The sequence below is a fragment of the Poecilia mexicana genome, unplaced genomic scaffold (genome assembly GCF_051168715.1).
Source record: "Poecilia mexicana isolate PSO_F unplaced genomic scaffold, ASM5116871v1 scaffold_9, whole genome shotgun sequence".
NCBI classification, from domain to species: Eukaryota; Metazoa; Chordata; class Actinopteri; order Cyprinodontiformes; family Poeciliidae; genus Poecilia; species Poecilia mexicana.
Window position 1 is genome coordinate 33,721,183 of NW_028263378.1, and position 25,692 is coordinate 33,746,874.

The 25,692-nt window shown below is 42.5% G+C and overlaps 1 protein-coding gene across 2 annotated transcripts in view; it reads right to left on the bottom strand.

Annotated features, from left to right (window-relative positions):
- ydjc (YdjC chitooligosaccharide deacetylase homolog) overlaps positions 1 to 24,515 on the bottom strand; it is a 34,973-nt gene extending 10,458 nt beyond the window's left edge. For both annotated transcript variants that reach the window (XM_088009183.1, XM_088009182.1), the window contains exons 1-3: positions 24,412 to 24,515; positions 23,749 to 23,925; positions 11,236 to 11,395 (exon numbers count right to left, since the gene is read on the bottom strand). In XM_088009183.1, the coding sequence (XP_087865309.1) occupies positions 11,236 to 11,395; positions 23,749 to 23,912 (324 nt within the window). In that variant the 5' untranslated portion in view covers positions 23,913 to 23,925; positions 24,412 to 24,515. The remainder of the gene's footprint in view (positions 1 to 11,235; positions 11,396 to 23,748; positions 23,926 to 24,411) is intronic.
- Between the last annotated feature and the right edge of the window lie 1,177 nt (positions 24,516 to 25,692).

A 25,692-nucleotide genomic window follows, 5' to 3' on the forward strand; every position in this document is an offset into this window, starting at 1 on the left:
GAAAGCTTGTCCGCTATGTAAGTGTGGAACTTATACATATAATCTCTGTATTTAGAATAAACTTCCACATTTCCCACTTACTGCAAAGGAGTCTCTGGAAACTATATTTGCTTAAATCTCGGCTGAACGCTCTGCTGTTCAAATAAGAATTTGTACTTGGATCTCTTTCTTTGTTTCTATTTGGAATTTTTTCTTAAATTTTTTATCTTTTTTTATGTGCCCTGACAGCAAGCACCTTTTAAATAAAACATATAACTATTTTTATAATGGTTATGATAATAACTGTTCAGCTGTCAGAGCGCATCTCTGACAGCTGAAGGAGGAGCAGCTCATCCTGCTCTCTCTCTCTCCTTACTGATAACTTTGTGATCTGGTAGTTTGTATTTTTATCTTTTTATTGTCTTTTATGTTCTTTGATAATCATTCATTTAAAACTGCTCAGGGTATTGTTCCTTATAATTTGATCTTTATTTGTAATCAATGTATTATGCAAATTGAACATGCTGCATGTTCGTGCAGAGCACGTGAACAGGGCGTGCTTGGCTCTGGTTGACTTGGGTTGGGCTCTGATTGGTCTGCTGGTTCACGCTCTCAGCCCATGATTGGCTCATGGTCGGAGAGCGGCTACCTCTGATTGGATGGCTCGCCTGCAAGATGGAGATGGCCACTCCCCCTTTGCACGTGAACATTCTTTTGTTTAAGAGATAAAATACGAAAAAGCCCGCGGTTTTAGTCAGAGTCTGCTGTGGATCGCGTTCGAATGCCCAGCTACGTTGATGCTACTGCTCTATCTCTAGGCCGAAGGCTCTCCGGCCACGTTTCACGAGGTAAGCGCTGGTAACTTGAATGAATCGAGCATCACGTGTTTAGTCATAGAGTGTTTTGTACTGTATTCTGTGGGGAATAAATCGAGCATATTTGTTCTAGCAGTAACAGTGTTTGATGCATGTTATTTCGCTGTATTCTGTGGGGAAATAAATCGAGCACATTTAATTCTAGCAGAAACAGCGTTTGGTTTCGTTATTGCCGCCGATCTCCTTCGACCCTGATTTAAAATTTCATAAAACACTTTGCCTGCAAGTTATTTTTAAAGTCACAGTTTTTATAGTTATATTTACATTATCGACATCATAAACCTAAGGACTGTGGGATTGTCTTACTTTTATTTTTACCTTACTTTTCTTCACCTCCAAGTTCAACCAGGGCAAAATGCCTCTGGACGACCCCAGGGACATTAGCAGTATTATACAGTGACTTCAGTCTATAGAAATGAAGATTCAACAGCTGGCAGTGAACTTTGAGATCAACGCTACCTGTGGAAATGAAGCAACTCTTCCTCAAATCAACGGAGAGGTCGTACATCCCGCACCAAGCAGCTCACCCTGGAACCCTGAGAGTGCCAAACTGAAACAAAAGTCTCAGTCTGTAGATCACGAGACAACTAACAGGGAGAACCCCTCACCTCGACAGTGTGGCCGGCTCTGAGCCAAAACCCACCTTCAACTCCTGCTCCGCCAAAGAGAAGTGAACAAGCAGCTGGAACCAAAACATCTCCACCGACCCCGTTCCCAAGGACAAAGAGACCAGCCCAAGCCTCAAAACATTCTGACTCCGTGGGAATCCCACTGAAAAACAGATTTTCTGTACTTCAGCCTCTGAGTGAAATCTCATCTTCAAACATCAACAATGAGGCTAAACTAACACATCCACCCCCCCAAAGCTCCAAAGGACAAAGCGACGACCAGGAAAATGAAAGGTATGCCAAGAGTGCTTATTGTTGTAGATGAGGCAGTAAATGGAGTTAGTCATGTTTGCAATGTCAAGAAAACGAGAGTGATTTCTTTTTCTGGTGACACTGTATCTGATTAAACTCGCAAAGTGCTCTCTCTAACCACTGATCAGCCAAGCTGAAACAAGTGAGACTTTAGTTGTGCATGTTGGAGCCAACAATCTGGCAAAGCAAAAATCTGAGCTTCTGAAAAAGGACTTTAATAATCTTCTGGACACTATGGGAAAATTAATAATAAAGTTATTTCTCAGTGGTCCAATTCCATCACCTCAATGGGGAGATGAAAAACTCTCCAGGCTGGACATGATAAACAAATGGCTGATTAAAGCCTGCTCTGACCAGAGTTTCTCAAATTTACAGATGGAATGAATCAACAGGTTCGCCTTGGCACGTCCCTCCTTAGCGCTCACGTAGCAGACCTCACTTCATTTAAGCCACCTGTCTCTGACTTCCTAGAGGATCCACCACTCTGCATTTCTGAGGTCTGAGACTGGGGTCCAGATATTACACCCGTCTTCCTCCAGAATGTATCTGGCCCCCGGCACTGCTAAACAGGACATTACCTGTCCAGATCACTACAAGAAAATTTACAAAAAACAGAAATACAAAATATGGCAGTCTTAATTCAAAACTCAGACTGATCCCCTGCCTAGAGGAACCTCAGACTGACGAACTGTCGGCTACCAACTCACTTAAACTAGCTAGTCTGACGTCATCTAGGCCCCGCCCCCTCAGAACAGGAAGTGCCTTTTTTTCACTTGGAACGCTCCATCTATGGCTCTCTCGACCTAATCAAGATGATTCTGTGTTGGATGACAGATAACAAGTTGGTCTCACTTGCTTTAAAGCGGCAAGAGTTTTCAGTAGAGGGCGTGGCCGTGGCAGCGCGGCGAAGCAGAGGTAAAGCCACCGCCATACGTTTGGCTCTAGATTCCACGTTTGCCCAGCTGCACCAAACTCACTAGGATGCATCCTTATTCATCCCCGAACAAGAATCCATAACAGTCCCTGATGGGCGTGGCCTAATTTCTCTACGGCGCCCCCTAGAATTTTTTAAATGATCAGCCCCAAGCCATGCTTTAACCTAGAATTATGAAACTTGGTACACATATATATCATGTCAGGACCTACAAAAAAGTCTCTTGGAGCCATGGTGCAAACCCAACAGGAAGTCGGCCATTTTGGATCAAATCCGCCGTTTCCTGTTTTTCATACACGTCACATCTGATCTATCTCCTCCTACAGCTTTTGAGATACAGACTTCAAACTCAGTCAGCAGAGAGTTGAGACATTAAAGGTCCAAAGTTATCACAGGAATTTTTGTATGTCAAAGCATGTGGGCGTGGCTAAGTCACAAACTTTGACTATTCGCCATAAAACATTAAAGTGAGATAACTTCCACACACAAGCTCATAGCTACATCAGACTTCCTATGTCTCACTACTGACCAACCATCATCACATTGTCATGGTCAGTTGATGACATCACCTTAGCCCTGCCCACTTCCGACAGGATGTCAACTGTTTTTGAGAATGTATGTCTTACTTTTACTCTCTAATTCATATGGGTTTAATCCTCTGCTAACTCACATATAATGACATGATGATGAACTCTGTCAATGCCTACTGACCCGTGGGGGCGTGGCCAAATGGCAATCCCGCGCCATATGCATATGATTGTCTGTTATTCACACATGCATCATCCGATTTGCACCAGACTTTTTATGAGTGACACTTGTGAACCTCTAAGGAGCCCAATAGAGTTTAAGTGTAATTTGACTCCACTGCGCCCCCTAGGTTAATCAAACAGCTGTATCTCCTCGCTACATGGCCCAATCTGCACCAGATTTTTTGTGCATCGCCAGGGAGCGCTGCTGAAGGCATCAAAGCATATCGCCTGGTGGACGGGCGCGCGAGCTTCAGCAGTGGCTGGCGGGAGGCGGTGCTGGAACATCCGCGGTGGCTATAGGCCTGAACGGCGCATGGCTGCGAGGGCCGCTTGAGGCTCCGCGGAGCTTTAATTATGTTTTATTTCTGACAGAAACATGGTTGAAAGACAATAATGAGCCAACCGTACTCATGAAATCAGTGCCTCCTAACTACAATTTTTTAAATGAGAATAGAAAACATAAAAAAGGAGGAGGCGTGGTTTCAATATTTAGGAATGCCATAAATTGTAGTAAAATCTCTTTGGGTCATTTCACCTCTTTGAATATCTGGGTATTGAGGTAAAAGGCCACAAACGAACTTTGACACCAACTATATACAAAACTCCAACATACATGGAAAATTTCTTTACTGACCCAAATGAGCATATCTTTCATATGCATTGATAATGGTTTAATAATTGTTGGTGATTTCAACATTCATGTTGACAACCCCAAGACCGAGGGGCAAAAAAGCTCTTTAATATTTGAGAATTTTGGTCTAACACAACATGTCAAACAAGCAACACACACTCAAGGACACACCTGACCTGGTTATCAGTAAGGGTGTGAATATTTCCAATGTCTCTTTAGGTTCTTTATCCATTAACCCACTTGGACAAGCAGCTACTATCACAAAACGTTTTTTTCACAGAAAATACAGCAGAAACATTTAATCAAATCTACTCTTCTTACTTGCCCTTTAGCTGTAATGATGTAGATAAATTGGTAGATGATTTTCAGTCTCAAGTTTCAGATATCATTGATTACATTGCCCCCATTAAAGTGAAGGTTGTGTCTGAGAGGAAGAAATCTCCATGGATCTGCAAGACAACTCTGCCATAGGGTCAAACGAAAATGGCATAAAACTCAACTTCATATTTATTATATCTATAAAGACAGACTACGTAACTATCACTCAACACTAAAACAAGCAAGAGATGCTTTCTTTGCAGATGTCATAAACAAAAACATTAACAAAGCTAGAGCTTTATTTGCAACAGTTGACAGACTCGCAAACCCTCCTATGATGTTACCACCTGAATTTCAATCCAATGTAGCCTGCAACAAGTTTTCCAGCTTCATGTCAGAGAAATAAAAAAAATAAAAAAATCAGAGGATTAATCTGCACATCCACTCTAAAACCGGTACCTATGCTGTGCCCAAGCAAAACAAATACAGGAAAAATGACCCAATTCCATCTACTTAATTATAAAACCCTAGGAGAAATTTTAAATCAATTAAGCTCAAGTTCTTGCTGTCTTGATGTCCTACCCACATATTTCTTTAAGAAGTTCCTGCCTGTCATTAATGATCTGATCCAAATAGTAAACTCATTGCTCTCATCAGGCGTTTTCCCCCAGGCTTTGACAACAGCAGTTATCAAACCATTGATAAAAAAGAACAATCTGGACAAATCAGTACTGCAGAATTGCAGGCTGACTTCTGACCTCCAATTCATCAGCAAAGTTATTGAAAAAGCTATTTGAACAGTTAAATAGCTTTCTAATGATAACCAACCGCTTTCACTCCTTCCAGTCTGGTTTTCATGCTCACCACAGCACAGAGATTGGCCTAGTTAAAGTGTTCAATGATATCCATATAAACACAAACTGTGAGAGAACCACAGTGCTGGTTCTGTTAGACTTCAGCTTTTGACCCTGTTGACCATGACATATTGCTGAATCAACTGGAGAGTTGGGTTGGACTCTCTGGTCCAGAACTCAACCCTATTGTTACATAAACAATAGGGATTTCTTTGTTTCAATAGGAAACTTCTCATCAAAGAGGTCAGAGGCCACATGTGGTGTACCCCATGGTTTAATCCTAGGACCCCTCTTATTCAATATTTATATGCTCCCACTGGCTCAGGTTATAACAGGAAATTAAAGCTCCGCGGAGCCTCAAGCGGCCCTCGCAGCCAAGCGCCGCTCAGGCCTATAGCCACCGCGGATGTTCCAGCACCGCCTCCCGCCGGCCACCACCGACGCTCGCGCGCCGTCCTCCATGCGATCCGCTTTGATGCTTTCAGCAGAGTTCCCTGGCGATGCACCCAAAATCTGGAGCAGATTGGGCCATGTGGCAAGGAGATACAGCTGTTTGATTAAGCTAGGGGGCGCAGTGGAATCAAATTGCAATTAAACTCTATTGGGCTCCTTAGAGGTTCACAAGTGTCACTCATAAAAAGTCTGGTGTAAATCGGATGATGTGTATGTGAATAAGAGACGATCGTATGCATATGGCGAGGGACAGCCATTTTGCCACGCACCCACATGTGAGTGGGCATTGATAGAGTTGACCTTCATGTCATTTTATGTCAGTCTGCAAAGCATGAAACCCATATGAGTTAGAGAGTAAAAGTCAGACATACAGTAGAAAAAACAGGTGACTTCCTGTCGGAAGTGGGCGGGGCTAAGGTGATGTCATCAATTGACCACCTAACTGTAATGAGGGCTGGTCTATAATGAGACATAGAAAGTCTCATGCAGCTCTGACCTGGCATTTGGAAGTTATTTCATATTCATGTTTCATGGAGAATAGTCAAAGTTTGGGACTAAGCCATGCTTAGTCCCAAACTTAGCAGTAGGCATTTACAGAGTTCATCATCATCTCATTTTATGTCAGTCTGCACAGGGTTGGAATCCATGACACACCAACATGACTTAGAGAGTGAAAGTCAGACATACAGTAGAAAAAAAAGGTGACTTCCTGTCGGAAGTGGGCGGGGCTAAGGTGATGTCATCAATCGACCACCTAACTGTGATGAGGGCTGGTCTATAATGAGACATAGAAAGTCTGATGCAGCTGTGACCTTGTATGTGCATGTTATGTCACTTTGATGTTTCATGGTGAATAGTCAAAATTTGGGACTTAGCCACGCCCACATGCTTTGACATACAAAAATTCCTGTGATAACTTCTGACCTTTAATGTCTCAACTCTCTGCTGACTGAGTTTGAACTCTGTATCTCAAAAGCTGTAGGAGGAGATAGATCAGATGCGACGTCTATGAAAAACAGTAAATGGCGGATTTTGATCCAAAATGGCCGACTTCCTGTTGGGTTTGCACCATGGCTCCAAGAGACTTTTTTGTAGGTCCTGGCATTATACACATGTGTACCAAGTTTCATACATCTAGGTTAAAGCATGGCTTGGGGCTCATTATTTAAAAAATTCTAGGGGGCGCTGTAGAGAAATTAGGCCACGCCCATCAACGACTGTTATGGATTCCTGTTCGGGGATGGATAAGGATGCATCCTAGTGAGTTTGGTTCAGCTGTGCTGAACGATGTGGAATCTAGAGCCAAACGTATGTCGGCAGCGTTCCCTCTGCTTCGCCGCGCTGCCACGGCCACGCCCTCTACTGAAAACTCTTGGGGCTTTAAAGCAAGTGAGACCAACATGTTATCTGTCATCCACCACAGAATCATCTTGATTAAGTAGAGAGAGCCATAGATGGAGCTGTACAAGTGAAAAAAAGGCACTTCCTGTTCTGAGGGGGCGGGGCTTAGATGACATCAGACTATGACGACATAGGATCGTCAGGCATCCCACTGGGATCACTCATGTCAAGTTTGGTGCAGCTGCCCTCCAAATTGTGGAATCTAGAGCCAAACGTATGGCGATGGCGTTACAGGTCATTTCGCCACGCCCACCTGCTCCATCAAAACCAAACAGGGTTGGAATCCAGGACACACCAACATATTTTCTGTCTGTGGACACAGTTTCATGTTGATTAGGTCAAAGGGGTCAGATAGCGACCGTTCACAGTAAAACATGACACTTCCTGTTCTCAGGGGGCGTGGCCTAAGTGACGTCATCATTTGACCATTGGGTATTGTAGAGGACCCGATGGTGATCAATCACTGAAAGTTTGGTGCCTCTGTGAGTTTCTTTGTAAAAGTTATAACCGTTTTATGTTTCATGGCGAATCCATGAACTTTGACCCCAGGTAACCCCCCTTCAGGAAGGTTGAAAACGCAAACCTTTGATAACTTTGGATCGGCCATGCCTTATGAACGATCTGACCGAGTTTGAAGCAGATCGATCGAAATCCCTAGGACAAGTTCAAAAAAATGCGAACCCTGTGAACGGCCAAAATCGGGTCAAAATCGGAACTTCAATCCAAAATGGCCGACATTCTGTGATACTTGCACTATGACATTAATTGTAAATTCTGAGTGTCTTGGGGAGCTCTACAAGTGTACCACGTTTCAAGTCTCTACGATGAAGCAAGTGAATAGGAAAGGGTCTTTTGAAAGTTGCTAGGTGGCGCCCCTGAGCCGTTTCTGTTGCGATTTTTGGGAGGACCTTAAAATACGTAATTTTTCACCGGGCTCTATGCCCCCGCCAAGTTTGGTGAGTTTTTGTATATGATAAAGCCCCCAAAATTCCCCCTAAAGAGGGTGGCAGAATCGTAATAATAAGAAACAGTACAGTTTCAATAGGCCTTCGCAGCGCTTAGCTGCTCGGGCCTAATAAGATCAGCTACCATAACTACATGATACACAGCTCTACATTACGATGTCATTAGGTGACCTTTGACCCTGTCCAATCACTGAATAAATGCTTAGACCAGATAAATGTGTGGATGTGCCAAAACTTTCTCCAGCTGGAGGGCGCGGGAAGCCGTCTGGATGAAAAAAATCCAAAACAAAACATGAGCGCTGTATGCGCAGGGTTTTTACCTTAGAGTGGCCAACTCTCTGTTATTCCTTTGTCAATTTGATACAGTAGGGGCTTCCACACTTCTTATATCTGTGTCCTCTGTCACTTTTATCAGCAGTTAAAGCAAAGACACGAGTGAAGGCGGTGATGTCAAAGGGCCATGAAACCAGGTTGCTCAACCTCCTGGCAGAAGTCTGATAAAGGTGTTGCTATTGAGGAATGATGTCCTTAGGAGCCCTCAGCTCCACAGCTCCATGATACAGGAGGAGGTGAGGAGGGAAGAGTGTTGTGTTTACATATCTTCAAGGAGATTAGAAATATGCAGCCCTTCCAAGGCCACATGGGGAAAGCCAATTCAGATAGAGAATGTCTTAGGTCGGGAAGATTAAAGTCTCTCTGATACATCTCAGTTCCTAATAATCCAAATTAGTTTGGTCGTTCCACTGAGCTGAAACTAGCAACTTCTCCAAGATCGATTCCAACTCGTTAATGAGTTTTAGAGTCCTCGTCTCTGTCCACACCAACAGTCCGAGTGTTTGCTAGTTCGGCCAAGTCCGTCACAAATTTGTCGATAATCCAGGAATCCACAAAGCTCCAAACAGCAAAACTCCTGTTATCATGAATAAATCCAGGGTGAATCCCGCTGGGTTCATCCCTGCAGGACAAGAGGCTCTCCTGTGCCCAGACTTCTTGTCGAAAATTTGATCAATTGCATTGAGAGATCGGTCGACCAGATCCATAATTTGTAGATTTGGAGGATGTGCAAAGAAAGGCTCCAAAAATATAGAAAAAGACAGAAGAAAAACAGAGCAAGCAGGGAAGGCAAGGGTAGGGAAGGAGCAGAGGAAAAAACTGTCCGCCTTCATTGAGAGCAAGAGCTCTCTTTGTGACTTGTCCTCCTTGTGCAAAGTGTCAATGGTCATCTTTGGACATCTTTTGTTAAGTCAGCAGTCTTTCCCATGATTGTGTGGCCTACAGAACTAGACTGAGATAATATTTGTTTTACTTTAAAAAAGTGAACTATCACTGTCTTCCTATATGCACTTCTTTAATTGTAACTTTCACTTGTAATAATTTACAACATGTCTCTAACATAAACTAAGTTTATCAGCACCATCAGAGAAGAAGACACTGAAATGAGAGGTGCCTAGTGATAGGTGACAGTGAACTGGAGAGCAAAACTACTGTCTTGCAGGATTTTCCTCAAGTGACAATCACAGCAGATTTTTATATCAAAGTGACGGATTGCAATTCTGACCCAGAGGACCAGACTGAAGCTGCATATTTTCCTCTCTTCCACTAGCATTTTATACTTTATCAGTGCAGCTTAATAAACTCAAACATGTGTCAAAGTTGTGTTAATAGGCCAAGCTATTTTTATGTGGGATAGGGTGTTTGTGATTACTATTACAAAGACAATTCAGAAGAAAAAATTAAAAAGGTAAATTGTAACTTCAATATTGGACCAACATTCTTTTCTACAAATCGCTCTGTTTTGTAAAAAAACAAAAAAACAAACAACATATTATTGGCTATAATTTGATTGTTGGAGAGCTCAGTTCTTGGATACCACATATAAATATGTTCTTCATGAATGTATAAATATAGCTATGGCTTTGATTTTCTCTACAGATGTTCAGATTTTCAACACTACAAACTGTTAGAATACTGCTGAAGAAAAAACCTGGGTGAACACTGCAGACAGTTGTTTTTTTATTTAAGAAATGAGAACGAACATCAGTCACAGCCAACAGTCATCCATCCATCCATCCATCTATCCATTTTCTTCCAGTTATCTAGGGTCAGGTTGCGAGAGTAGCAGCTTAAGTAAGGAAGGCCAGACTTCCCTCTCCCCAGCCACTTGGGCTAGTTAGTCCAGGGGAATTCCAAGACGTTGCAGGCCAGCCGACAAACATAGTCCCTCCAGTGTGTCCTGGGTCTTCCTCTGCATCTCCTCGCGTTGGGATGTCCCTTTAACACCTCACCAGGGGGGCATCAAGGAGGCATCCTAACCAGATGCCCGAGCCACCTCAACTCTCATTCGGCCATTTGCATCTGTGACCTTGTTTTTCGGTCATGAGCCAAAGCTCACGACAATAGATGAGGATAGAAATGTAGATTCCTTATTATGGGTTACTTCTGTTATATGTTGTCAAAGTCCTAAGTTAGCAGTAATATAATAGAATAATAGTAGTAGAATAGTAATACTAGAGTATCCCTGAAAAAGGTACTCAGGCATCTAGGCCCCTCTCTAAATGAAAATGTTGCTAACTTAATTCCTTTCACATCTTTTTAAGATGTGACCTATAAGCATCAACAATTCATAAGCAAACATAAAAATCTACTGTATGGACAAGGTTAGAAAATTTGCTTAAGTCCAAGGTCTTGAACCTGAAAATTAAAATAGCATTGTAAAACCTCATGCACTTCTGAGTTTTCTCTTTCTTTTCTTACTTTTAGATACACAATTGTTTGTTTTTAATTACTCACATATGGAAAATATGTTCCTATTGTTTGCCTCAGGCAAGAACACTGTGCACTTCATAAAGCCACCATGCCTCAATAAGCCCAATGATCCTATGAATCAGATAAAAACAAAGAGAAATAGGATCCATGATACCATATGCAGATCTGACTTAATCAAGTCAATCGCTCAATTTCCCTATGGAACAAATAAGGTATTTTTCTATTCTATTATGCAGTACTCTTTAAGATCAAATTTATAATCCCATCCAAGCACTCCTTTCTGAGGGCAAGAGAACCAATATTTCAGTGCAAAGAATAAATAAAATAAATAAATAAAATGTCAAATAATAAAACAAAAAATTAAGCCTTTGCGTTTAAATGTAAATGTACCTGGTTCATGCTGAGCTGGCCTTTCTCCAAGGCCTGGCGAAAACCCATCTTTCCATGGAAGAAGCCTTGAGGGTTAACGAGTGTGGAAATCTGTTGGAGGTGCTGATACACAGGGGTGCCCTCGGACAGGTTGGCATGGAGGCCAATTGGGATTTTGTGTCTAATTTAAGAGATCAAATTAAAAAACATTAAGATGAGAAGAGCAGTTATTCACCTTTTGTGATGGCAACTAAAATTGTCCATTTTCTTTAATATTTTAATGGTCCTCTGTAAGGTTTTCTGAGACTTAATTTGGGGTTTCTACACGCTTTAAGTCACAATAATAGAAATTAACAGAAATAAGCATCTTTCTTGTAAATAACTTATCTACTTAAGTTATTTACAAATCAGACACATAGCTAACAAGATATATCAATGAAATATTAATAGCATAAAAATCCACAAATTATGAATGGTTGAAAGCAGAGACTTTTTTTAAAAAAAAAGGTTTTGTTGGCTCTAGTGGCCTTTAGTTTGACAGGAAAGAGGGTTATGAGAGAGGAGGAAGACATGTGGCAAATGTCACCAGGCCAGGAATCAAACCTGCGACCACCGACATTAGGACTAAGGCCTCAATACATAGGTTGTGCTTTGCCCCTGCGCCACCACAGCACCCCTTGAAAGCAGAGGCTTAAATAAAAAGACCAAAATGTTGCTATATAAGAACCATTCAAATACAATTTGTATTTTCACCTTTTTAAAATTCCCACTGGCTGAGCAATGGTAAATGGACTGAACTTATATAGCGCTATTTTGATCACTCAAAGCACTTTACATTAGAGTCACATTCACCCATTCACACTCACACATTTATACACCAGGCATAGGCAATTTGGGGTTAAGTGCCTTGTCTAAGGGCACATCAACATGTGGTAGGGGGAAGCTGGAATCGAACCTACAACCTTACAATCACAAGACAACTACTCTTCCCACAGAGCCACAGTCGCAATGCATATTTCAGTAATTTCAAGACAGTGCCATTTATTGACTCCCTTTGTTGTTAGCCTCTTTGGAAATATTTTGTAAAACTTTCCAAATTGAAAGCAATAGCAGGGTTTCCTCCAGAAAACTTGCAATCAAGTCAGGACACCGAGGCAGTCCACCGGGGTTTTGTATTAAAAGATGTTAAGTTGACAGGAAACATAAAATATTACTAAATTATATGCTAGTAGGTCGACAGACTGGCGACCTGTCAAGGGTGACCCCGCCTCTCGCCCGAAACGTTCACTGGAGATAGGCACCAGCACCCCTCCTGACCTCACTAGGGACAAGGGTGTACAGAAAATGGATGGATAGATATGTTAATTATATGAAGTAAGAGAATATCAATGAAATTAAATTTTATTTATTGGTTTCAGCATTGATAAATTAAAAGATTATAAATTGTTTAACATTTAAATTTAAGATTTTAAGGAGCTGGCAAGTTTACTTCTTAAAAGTTCAAAGAATAATCTTCATAGTTAGATTGTTTTGTTACCATTGCAACAATCTGATGCTCTCAGTTTAATCTTTGAGTTTTAGCTGTTCATAAATACATTTTAGTAAACTACAATTATACCTGACTGCTTTTAAACTTTGCCAATTAAACTAGGCCCCTCTCCCAGATTTCACTAAATCCATGGTGAAATGCTGTAGTGGTGTTGATGTTCTTAGTAGCAAGAGGGACCTCTACGTCAAATTCTGCTCAAAGCCTCATACAACATTGGACCGGCCCTGCATGATGAGCTAGACACGCTGCACAGCACATCTCTAAAGCTGGATGTAGAGGGACAAATGGGAGATTTAATCTATGTGGCTTTAGAAGCTCTTCCGTTAATTGTCTGTTGAGTTTTTAATGAGTGCCACAGAAACTGTTTTGGTTCATCCACAAAAAGCAGAGATGCGATCCTAAGGTCACCAAAACGGATCCCCTCAACACCTCGGCTGCGCCTAGAAATTCTGTCCATAAAAGTAATGAACAGAATTGGTGACAAAGGGCAGCCTTGGGAGAGTCCAACTCTCACCGGAAACGAGCCCGAGTTACTGCCGACAATGCAGACCAGACTCTGACACCGATAATACAGGGACCTGACAGGCCATATCAAAGGGCCCGGTACCCCATAATCCCGGAGAACCCCCCAAAAGGCCCCCTGAGGGACACGATCAAACGCCTTCTCCAAGTCCACAAAACACATGTAGACCGGTTGGGCGAACTCCCACGCACCCTCAATTACCCTGCTGAGGGTGTAGAGCTGGTCCAGTGTTCCATGACCAGGACGAAAACCACACTGCTCTTCCTGAATCGGAGGTTCGACTATCGGACTGACACTCCTCTCCATGACCCCTGAATAGACCTCGCCAGGGAGGCTTAAAAGTGTGACCCCCTCTGTCTCTGTAATTGGAGCACACCCTCCGGTCCCCTTTTTGAACAGGGGGACCATCACCCCAGTCTGTCAATCCAAAGGAACTGCCCCCGATGTCCATGCGATATTGCTAAGTCGCATCAGCCAACACAACCCTGCAGCATCCAGAGCCTTAAGGGACTCCGGGCAGATCTCATCCACCCCTGGGGCCCTGCCACCGGGAGCTCCTTAACCACCTCAGCGACCTCATCCCCAGAGATTGGAGAGCCCAACCCAGAGTCTCCAGGCTCAGCTTCCTCAACAGAAGGCATGTTGATGGGATTGAGGAGGTCTTCGAAGTATTCCGCCCACCGGCCCACAACGTCCCGAGTCGTGGTCAGCTGCACACCATCCCCACTATAAACAGTGTTGGTGCTGCACTGCTTCCCCCTCCTGAGACGCCGGATGGTGGACCAGAATCACCTCGAAGCCGTACGGAAATTTTTCTCCATTGCCTCTCCAAACTTCTGCCAGAGATGGGAGTTAAAGCTCCGTCTCACAGGGGACGTTCCCAGCAGACCCTCACAACACGTTTGGGCCTGCCAGGTCTGACCAGCTTCCTCCCCCACCACAGAAGCCAACTCACAACGAGATTGAAGTCAGTGGACACCTCTGCACCTCTCTTCACCCAAGTGTCCAAGACATACGGCCGCATATCCGATGAAACTATGACAAAGTCAATCATCGAACTGCGGCCTAGGGTGTTCTGGTGCCAAGCGCGCATATGGACACCTTTATGTCTGAAAATGGTGTTCGTTATGGACAATCCGTGATGAGCACAGAAGTCCAACAACAGAATACCGCTTGAGTTCAAATCGGGGGGGCCGTTCCTCCCAACCACGCCCTTCCAGGTCTCACTGTCATTACCCACATGAGCATTGAAGGACCGCCAGGGTCCCCTCCCTCTGCTGCTGCCCATCACACATTGCACCCGACCTCTTTGGCCCCTCCCACAGGTGGTGAGCCCATGGGAAGGGGGACCCACGTCTCGTCTTCGGGCTGAGCCCGGCCGGGCTCCATGGGTAACAGCCCAGCCACCAGGCGCAACCCATTGTGCCCCATCTCAAGGCCTGGCTCCAGAGTTGGGCCCCGGTGACCCGCGTCCGGGCAAGGGAACACTAAATCCAACGTTATTTATCATCATAGGGGTCTTCAGGCTGCGCTTTGTCTGGGTCCTCACTTAGGTCCTGTCTGCCTTGGATGACCCTACCAGGGGCATAAAGACCCAGACAGCATAGCTCCTAGGATCATTGGGACACTCAAACCCCTCCACCACGATAAGGTGGCAGCAGCCCAAGGAGAAGGCTACCATATATATATATATATATATATATATATATATAAAAAAAATTCCCCTCTCACCCTCCGTGGGTGGTCTCTTTCATCCTCTGAGCTCGGGTCCTCTACCAGAGGCCTGGGAGCTTGAGGGTTCTGCGCAGTATCTTGGCTGTGCCTAGAACTGCACATTTCTGGACTGAGATGTCTGATGTTGTTCCTGGGATCTGTTTGAGCCACTGCTCCAGTTTGGGGGTGACTGCCCCGAGGGCCCCGATGACCACAGGCACCACTGTGGTCTTCACCTTCCAGGCCTTCTCCAGTTCCTCTCTGAGGCCCTGGTATTTCTCCAGTTTCTCATGCTCCTTTTTCCTGATGTTGTGGTCACTTGGTATTGCTACATCCACCACAACGGCTTTCCTCTGTTCTTTATCCACCACCACAATGTCCGGTTGGTTCGCCATTACCATCTTGTCTGTCTGGATCTGGAAGTCCCACAGGATCTTAGCTCGGTCATTCTCCACCACCTTTGGGGGTGTCCCCCATTTTGACCTCGGGGCTTCCAGTCCATATTCTGCACAGATGTTCCTGTACACTATGCCCGCCACTTGGTTATGTCGTTCCATGTACGCTTTCCCTGCCAGCATCTTGCACCCTGCTGTTATGTGCTGGACTGTCTCAGAGGCCTCCTTGCACAACCTACACCTTGGGTCTTGTCTGGTGTGGTAGATCTGAGCTTCTATTGCTCTGGTGTTTAGGGCCTGTTCCTGGGCGGCCAGGATGAGGGCCTCTGTGCTGTCCTTGAGTCCAGCTTTCTCCAGCCATTGGTAGGATTTCCTGATATCAGCCACTTCAGTTATTTGTCGGTGGTACATCCCATGTAGGGGCTTGTCTTCCCATGATGGTTCCTCCAGCACCTCGTCCTCTGTTCCCCATTGCCTGAGACATTCGCTGAGCACATCGTCCGTTGAGGCTTTGTCCTTGATGTATTTATGGATCTTAGATGTTTCATCCTGGACAGTGGCTCTCACACTCACTAGTCCTCTGCCTCCTTCCTTACGGCTCGTGTACAGTCTCAGGGTGCTGGATTTGGGGTGGAACCCTCCATGCATGGTTAGTAGCTTCCGAGTCTTAACATCCGTGGCCTTCATCTCTTCCATTGGCCAGCTAATTATTCCGGCAGGGTATCTGATTACTGGTAAGGCATTGCTGTTTATTGCACGGATCTTGTTCTTGCCATTGAGCTGGCTTCTCAGGACTTGTCTTATTCGTTGGAGGATGTCGCCCTGTCGGATCACTTTGCTGTTATCTTTGAATGTTCTTTATCCGTTAACCCACTTGGACAAACAACTACTATCACAAAACGTACTTTCACAGAAAACACAGCAGAAACATTTAATCAAATCTACTCTTCTTCCTTGCTCTTACCATATAATGACGTAGATAAGTTGGTAGATGATTTTCAATGCAAACTTTCAGATATCATTGATTACATTGCCCCCATTAAAGTGAAGGCTGTGACTGGTAGGAAGAAATCTCCATGGAGAAATGCACAAACAGTTCTGTCTGCAAGACAGCTCTGCCGTAGGGCCGAACGGAAATGGCGTAAAACTCAACTACACGTTTATTGTGACATCTACAAGGAAAGACTACGTAACTATCACTCCACACTAAAACATGCAAGAGAGGCTTTCTTTGCAGATGTCATAAACAAAAACACTAACAACGCTCGAGCTTTATTTGCTACTGTTGACAGGCTCACAAATCCTCCTGTGACGTTACCACCTGAACTTCAATCTAATGCCGCCTGCAACAAGTTTTCCAGTTTCTTTTCAGAGAAAATTCAAAAGATCAGAGGATTAATCTGCACATCCACTCCAAAGCCAATACCAATGCTGTGCCCAAACAAAACAAATGCAGGAAAAATGACCCAATTTCAACTACTTCATTATAAAACCCTAGAAGAAATTATAAGTCAATTAAGCTCCAGTTCCTGCTGTTTGGATGTCCTACCCACACATTTCTTTAAGAAAGTCCTGCCCGTTGTTGCTAATGATCTGCTCCAAATAGTAAACTCATCGTTGTCTTCAGGTGTTTTCCCCCAGACTTTGAAAACAGCAGTTATCAAACCACTGATAAAAAAAAACAATCTAGACAAATCACTACTGCAGAATTACAGGCCGACCTCTGACCTCTGACCTCCCATTCATCAGCAAAGTTATTGAAAAAGCAGTTTTTAAACAATTAAATAACTTAACAACAATGAATCGCTTTGACTCCTTCCAGTCTGGTTTTCGTGCTCACCACAGCACGGAGACGGCCCTAGTCAAAGTGTTCAATGACATCCATATAAATACAGACAGTGGGAGAACCACAGTGCTGGTACTGTTGGACCTCAGTGCAGCTTTCGACACTGTTGACCACGACATCTTACTGAATCGACTGGAGAGTTGGGTCGGACTCTCCGGTCCAGTGCTCCACTGGTTTGAATCTTACATAAAGAACAGGGATTTCTTTGTTTCAATTGGAAACTTCTCATCAGAGAGGTCACAGGTCACATGTGGGGTACCCCAAGGCTCAATCCTAGGACCCCTTCTTTTCAATATTTATATGCTCCCACTGGCTCAGGTTATAGCAGGAAATAAGATCAGCTACCATAACTACGCGGATGATACACAGCTCTACATCACAATGTCACCTGGTGACTCTGAACCCCTCCAATCACTGAATAGGTGCTTAGAACAGATAAATGTGTGGATGTGCCAAAACTTTCTCCAGCTGAACAGAAACAAAACTGAAGTTATTATCTTTGGACCTACAGAGGAGCGAACTAGAGTCAATGCTCAGCTTCAGTTATTACAACTGAAAACCAGCGATCAGCCCGAAACCTGGGAGTAGTGGTGGACTCTGACCTGAACCTTCAGAGCCACATTAAGACAGTCACAAAGTTGGCCTTCTATCACCTGAAGAACATCTCCAGGATTAGAGGACTAATGTCTCAGCACGATCTAGAGAAACTCATCCATGCATTTATCTTTAGCCGCATTGATTACTGCAACAGCGTCTTCACAGGTCTGACTAATAAATCAATCAAACAGCTGCAGCTGATCCAGAATGCTGCTGCTCGTGTTCTCACTAAAACCAGGAAGATAGAGCACATAACACCAGTTTTAAAGTCCCTACACTGGCTCCCTGTAGCTCAGAGGATAGACTTTAAAATACTGTTGCTAGTTTATAAATCACTGAACGGTTTAGCACCACAATACATTAAAGATCTGTTATTGCTGTACCAACCGTCTAGACCCCTCAGATCTTCTGGTTCTGGTCTGCTCTGCATCCCCAGAACCAGAACCAAACGAGGAGAAGCAGCATTCAGTTTCTATGCACCACGGATTTGGAACAAACTTCCAGAAAACTGTAAAACAGCTGAAACACTGGGTGCCTTTAAATCTCAGCTTAAAACCCACCTGTTTAGAGTTGCTTATGGCAATTAATGCTTTCAACGTATTTGATGTTTTTAATCTTTTTAACGATTTCATCTTTTCTTTTTACTTTCTTTTTATTTTTCTTTCTCACTGTTTCCTTGTCAAACGATGTTTTGAAAATCATGTAAAGCACTTTGAAATGCCTGCTGCTGAAATGTGCTATACAAATAAAATTTGATTGATTGATTGATTGATTTGGCTGTGGCTCCTTTCCTTGTGACCTCATCAAGGTTGCCATTTGCTTGTGGTATTCCCAGGTATTTGTAGCTGTGCTCTATGTCTGCTATTGTTCCCTCTGGGAGTGAGACCCCTTCTGTGCGGACGACCTTCCCTCTCTTTGTAACCATCCGACCACATTTCTCTAGTCCGAATGACATCCCAATGTCAGTGCTGTAGATCCTGGTGGTGTGGATCAGTGAGTCAATGTCATGTAGAGGAGGTGACTGATTGTGGCCCCATTCTTGAGTCATAGTCAGTCTTGTTGATGATTTGGCTGAGGGGGTTCAGGCCTATGCAGAACAGCAGTGGGGACAGAGCATCTCCTTGGTATATGCCACATTTGATGGACACTTGTGCAAGTGGTTTGCAGTTGGTTTCAAGGGTGGTTTTCCACAGGGTAATCAATCCAGGTTGCACAGGTTGGTGTGTTTTGCAGTCTCGGGCGACTGTGTGGTCTACAAGGAGTTGGTGTTTGGCTCCTCTGCTATCTGCCGTGCTCATGTATTTATCCATATGCCCGCTTATCTTAGCCGCTTTGATGCCTGACATGAGCTTCCATGTTGTAGAGAGACAACATAACCTGTAACCTGACAGGCTTGGTGTGGCCTGTCAGGTTAATAAGTGGGATTTCTTGCCTTATAAATGGGGTTGGGACCATCAGTTGTGTTGTGCAGAAGTCAGATGGACACACAGCTGATAGTCCTACTGAATAGAGTGTTAGAATTTGTATTATGGCAAGACAAAAGCAGCTAAGTCAGAGGTTCCCAAACTGTGGGGCGCGGAAGCCGTCTGGATGAAAAAAACACACAATAAAACATGAACGCTCACACACATTGCTTGTGATTACTGTGCAAAACAGTAATCACAAGCAAAAGGTTACTACTTTGAAGAAACTAGAATATAAGGCGTATTTTCAGTTGTTTTACACTTTTTTGTTTAGTACATATTTCCACATGTGTTAATTCATAATTTTGATGCCTTCAGTGTGAATCTACAATGTCAATAGTCATGAAAATAAAGGAAACTCATTGAATGAGTAGGTGTGTCCAAACTTTTGGTCTGTACTGTGTGTGTGTATATATATATATATATATATGTGTGTGTGTGTGTGTGTGTGTTTGTACACACACATCAAGTAAGACTAAAACTTTTGGGATCGCATGTATAAAAGTGTGCGCAACACCAAAACTTGGCGTACGAACACATTTATAAAAGTGTGGCAAATAATTCATGAGTATAAAATTGTGCACACGAAAGTTTTAATTTCCCCCCTGCCCTATACCACATTGGACCAGCCCTGCATGACGAGTTAAATCAGTTGGTCTGCACATCTGTCTGTTTGATGCAGAGGAATAAAGAAAACTACAAAAAACTACAAAATTACAAAACTACAAAATTCATGAAGAAATTTAAATGGAGGCATGTAGAAGTATGTCCATTGCTTTGAACCTAGCTTAAACATCCATGCAGGTCTGACATGGATCACCACCAGGTCCATTACCATGGTACTACTACTGACCAGGTTCACCAAAACACTACAATGGCAGAACACTGTGCAAAGCAAAGTGTGAGACTGACTATAAGCTTCGCACATGTGGTTCCCACTCACGGTCCAAAATAAAAACATGAAGACACTGGGTAATTGTTTATTTCTAAAGAATTTCAATCTTCATACTAAGGATTTTAATTCACACTCAAAAATTCAGAGAAATAATAATTTTATGTCAGCAAAATATGAATGGTCACAGGAAATATGTATTCTTCCTACAATGCATTGTGAGACCTGTCTCTGCGCCTGTTTGTGGACTACTCACTGCCTCTGTCTGGGCTCGTTGCTATGGTAATTAACGATCTGCACCTGGGCTGGCTCTCTCAATCAGACAGTATGCTGGACAGAGTTTCTATACTTGTGAGACACCCAGCGTCGGTCTCAAGGACCCTGGCAAAAAACCATAAGCTCTAGCAACATTTTGAAAACATTTTACGGGAGCAGGCATGTGTATCTATGTCATGACCGACTTTTAGACCAATAGGGCGATATTTGTGCCTGTGAGGGGGGAGTTAAAAAGAGTTTTGGAGTCAGACCTCCACTGTGCTGTGTGAGTGTTTCAGAGAGAAAGATTACTGATTCTGTGAGACACTCAGCCTCGATTGTTCTTGTCGTCATTTTAACTCAGAATCCCACTAAAAGTAATAGCTCCCTTCTTGGGATCAAGCTGAATGTTTTGATACCATTTTTGGGGGTGCACGCAGCAGTATGGGTCGCATTAACAGTGATGGAAGAAAAATAAATAGTAAAGAGATAGCTTGTTGGGTGTAGAACAGTAGGTTCCTGCTATGCTTTGCATAGCAGGCCCCAATTATGAGGTGCTAGTAGAGACCAAGGTTTTCCATTTTCCTACTGCTGAATTTTTAATAAGCACCACACGGATTAGATTGGCAATTTTAAGGAATGGGCTGTCCTGATCTTGGTGGGGCTGCATGCAACAACTCTGTGGTGCTGGAAAAAAAAAAGAAGAAAAGAAAAAACAGCATGCTGCGTGACGTTCAGGTGTGACGGCTCCTCTACAGGCTGAACCACCACTCCACTAACGCACAATCCCACTGAGCCACGCATACTATACAGGACCACACAGGTTTTGGAGCTACATAAGCTGCCATCCTTTTTAAGGATCCCTGGTTATTCCAGGAAGACAATGCCAAACCACATTCCATATGCATTAAATTACAACAGCAAGGCTTGATCGTAAAAGAGTACAGGTACTAGACTGGCTTGCCTGCAGACCAGACCTGTCTCCTATTGAAAATGTGTGGCGCATTATGAAGCACAAAATATAACAGTGGCCCTAAATTGCTAAGCAACAAAGTTGACCAAAAATGGGAACAAAATCCACATACAAAGCTCCAACAATTAAGCTTGGACTTGAAGCAAACAGTGTTGTTAAAAGGAAAGGTAATGTAACAAAATGGTAAGCATGGCCCTGTCCCAACTTTTTTAGAATGTGTTACAGATAACAAAATCCAAAAAAGTGAATATTTACAAAAAATAATTGTTTATTGTTGGCACAATGAGATTAAAGTCAGTTCCAACAGTGCAAACAAACATAAATATGATGACGTTATTTACAATATTAAATCAGTTAAATTGATATATTCATTCATACACCCATAAAACCACCTCATAAATAGTGCATGTGAGTGTTGAGGGTGTTAATTGCTTTTGGGAAGAATAAGTTTTTGAGTCTGTTTTTCTTTTTAAACAACATCCCAACATCATTAGAATTATCGTCATACTAATTTTTGGGAAGTTGGGGATTTTTTTTTTCCTGATTGCTAAAGGAATATTTTAAGATGCCAAAGCCAGGATTCCTCTAGGTCAGGGGTGTCAAACTCAATTTCACCGAGGGCCACTTCAGCATATTGGCCACCCTCAACGGGCCACATTGACGGTACAAATCAGGAGGGCATCCCTGCTAAAACACCCCAGACAAAAGGTTGACTTCCCTCATTCAGTTCTGTAGAGGCTTATCAATGGTCCAGGTGTGTTAGAGAAGGAACCATCTAAAGTTGCAGATGGTAGCTCTGGAAAACTAGACTTGGGCAGCCCTAGCATAAATGTATAAAAATACAATGTTAAAAATAAATTAAACATCTCATATAGTTAAATAACTGATTTTATGTATTGAAGTTTTAAATATTACATTTGAGTTTCCATGGATGTAAAATTACTGCTCAGTTTAAAAATTACAATATTTAAATCAGTGTTTAAAAGTAAGCAAACAAATAATAAAAACAAGTCACATGGGCAGACATTATAGACTTTACGCAAATATTTAGTCTCAGAGGCAACTGAAATCAATTAATTAAAAATCCTTTCTGAATATCATCTCATGGACTCTGAACTAAATGCGTCTTTCTGACCGGGAGCTGACAGCGTGTTGAAGAGTTATGGACCGGACGGTTTGGAGCGTCTGGTTAGGAAGCGCATTACAAACCTTTGGTTGAAATGGAGCGTTAAATTCAAGTCTCCATTACAGAGAAAACTAAAGAGAATGCAACGTTGAGGATCCATTTGAGGAGCCGGTACTTTATCTTGAGGAAATAAATGACGATGCAAAAGTTAATTAGACTGTAACATGCGCAGTCCGCTGCTCAACCACTGCGGACGTGGCGGATTTTTCTGCAGACCGGGAACCAGGAGGAAGTGCGTTCAGACCCCAGCGGGTGAAGTGACATTAATTTAAGTGAAGTTGCTTAGATGTAGATACATTTATCTGCTTAATTTGTGATGGGATCTGTATTCACGGTGAATATTAACTAAACCGCATAAAATGCGACTAAATAGCTGATGTTAATATGATTGTAATTTCACGGATAAAAATAGTGCATGACCGAATTTTTTTTACGTTGTTGATCAAGATAACGGATAACAAAAAAGTCTAGCGCGACCTGCCGCCCTGACACCAACTCACACATCTTCATTCACAGTCTTACTTGTAAATCGATTTTTCTTTTCTTGGACGTTTTGATGTTAGCTTGTCGATGTCTCAGTTTTATTCGCTGGGAAAATCAATAAGCAGCTTGAGGTGACTCTGCTGCTCTCTAGTGGCGAGAAGCCGTAATGTTGGCTGGTAACAATCGGAATGCATTGTGGGAAATGTAGTTTGTAGTCAATTCGTGCTCAAAAACTTATTTTAAGTCGATCATCGGCCTATAAAATGCTGGGGGGGCCACATAAAATGGCATGGCGGGCCACATGTGGCCCGCGGGCCTTGAGTTTGACACATGTGCTCTAGGTCATATTTACTATTGAATGATTCGAGGAGTTTGAGAGATATCATCTTCACACATGAACTGGCCAACACAGACTCCGACATAAAACCACTTCAAAGTTCATTGTGCATTTAGTGAGAATTAAGAGCATTAATTAATTAAAATATAAGTAATGTTAGCTAAATATTAAATTAATTTCATGTTAAATATTAATTTTTTTTATTTAAATGAGCAAAATTGGGGGTAGGAGAAAACCTAAATTCCCAATCAATTGTATTTTTAAATTCTTGCCCAACTATGCTTGTGTTAGAACCTTAAAAAATATAGTGGAATAACACTACCTGCCAGCCAGGTCAGCTGCCTCTTTGGCAGCCGAGGCATTAACAAGTAGGGATACATTGGAAATGCCTCCGGCCAAAAAGCAATCCACAATCCCCTGGTTCCTTCTCGGGCAGTAGCCAAAATCGTCTCCTGTGACCACCATCAACAATCTTGGCAGAGGCATTTCTTGGAAGTTTCTGAGGTGGATACACAGAACGGAGACTACATGTAACATTCAGGTGACCATTATGCAGTAGATTTGGTTGGTACTTCCTACTGGTTTAGCTATACGTCTCGATCTTACCTGCTTGTCTTTAATGTTGTTTTATTGTAACTATATTACTATTTATGAAATCAATGGTGTGATTACTTTTGACTCGTCTGTCATATGTCTTCTTATTTCTGTTCACAAGTTTTGTGCTATAGTTCTTTCTATGACATACAAAAGCATAAAAACGCAACTGAAACGTCTACACAATACTCGTCCCGGAAGAATAATTGGAAAACCATTTACATTTGTTGACACGACTTGTTAGTTTGTAATACAACTGACGTAAAATCCTTTCGAAACGGAAACAAGGAAAATCTTTTAAAACGGCACCGCAGGAAGCGAGATATTTTCTTTACGAAAATAAAATACGCTGATACGAGAATTGGGTGTAGTGGGAAAAAATCCAACTTACCAATTAAATCCAAAACCGGTACTATGTTGCCACCAGCCTGTGAATGCTACTCTGGTAAGATGTAAAAAATACAAGCTTACTTCCTACTAGCTTTCGTCGAAGCTAGAGTATGGTATATACAGGAAAACACTGCCACCTGCTGAAATAAGGAGGCATTCTCCTGAACAAACTAGGACAGAATTAAGTATTTAAAATCTTTCCAGTTGAAAGTCATACACGGATTTGTTACGTGAACAATAAATCAATAAACTGAAACAACTTTTTCCCTTGAGTACCGCCTTTTTTTAAACCGACGTGTTAATATAACTGCCATCTTTCAACAGGTTATCCTACTTCTTTGATAGTCTATTGAAGAAATATGTTCATATTCCTGTCGGCAGGTTGACTTTGTTTTGAATTTTAAACATCTTTCATGACTCAAAGTATTTAATTATAAATATGAACTGGCATGTTCACATAGAATATAAAGGCAAGTATTATTCAAATAAATTAATCTTTCAAAACCAATGCTGTCATCTCAGTTGGAAAAATTTGCATTATACTTTTCAGAGGAAGTCAAAAAGTGTTAACACACACGCACATACACGCACACACAAACTATTAAGAGAAGAACATTTGAAAGCTTATTAACCCTTTTAAAAACTTTTGACTCATTATATCCTCTCATGCCCAGATTCAGAAAATGCTGTGTGCAAAAGAAACTGAGTTCACACAGAGGTAACAGTGTCCCAATAATCAGCATTTATTCAAGACAGATGCATATTATCACCACAAGAGCACATCACAACACATCAGAAACTCAAAGCACAAACAACACATGAATTTACCTGAGAGAGGAAATGGAAACGACGAACAAAAAGCAAAGACGTCTTTGGAGAATTGCAAAAGCAAATCTGATTTGTTCCTCTGGGGCCTTACTTTTATTCAAAAGGGTGTTTCCTATGTTTTAATTTATGCAATTATGCAATTAATGCGTGTTCTTTCCCTTGTACGGCTACAACTAGTTTCAAATTACTAAGTTGGGACATCTGAGGCAATTTTATTACCTTCTGAGACCTGTTTAATTTCAGGGCTACAGCGCTTCTCTGTCTAGACAAGGGAGAGCAAAGGTCATTTAGAGCCAGCTCTTCTCATGCCAGTTTGAAATATGTTACTCCTAATTCCTGGTTGGAACAAAGCCTCTAGTCTTTTCACCAGAGTTCAACCAAAAGTTAACCCGTCTTAGACCTATTTTATTTCCCTGTCGTGTAATTCCTACAAATACAGATCAGTGCAGTAATT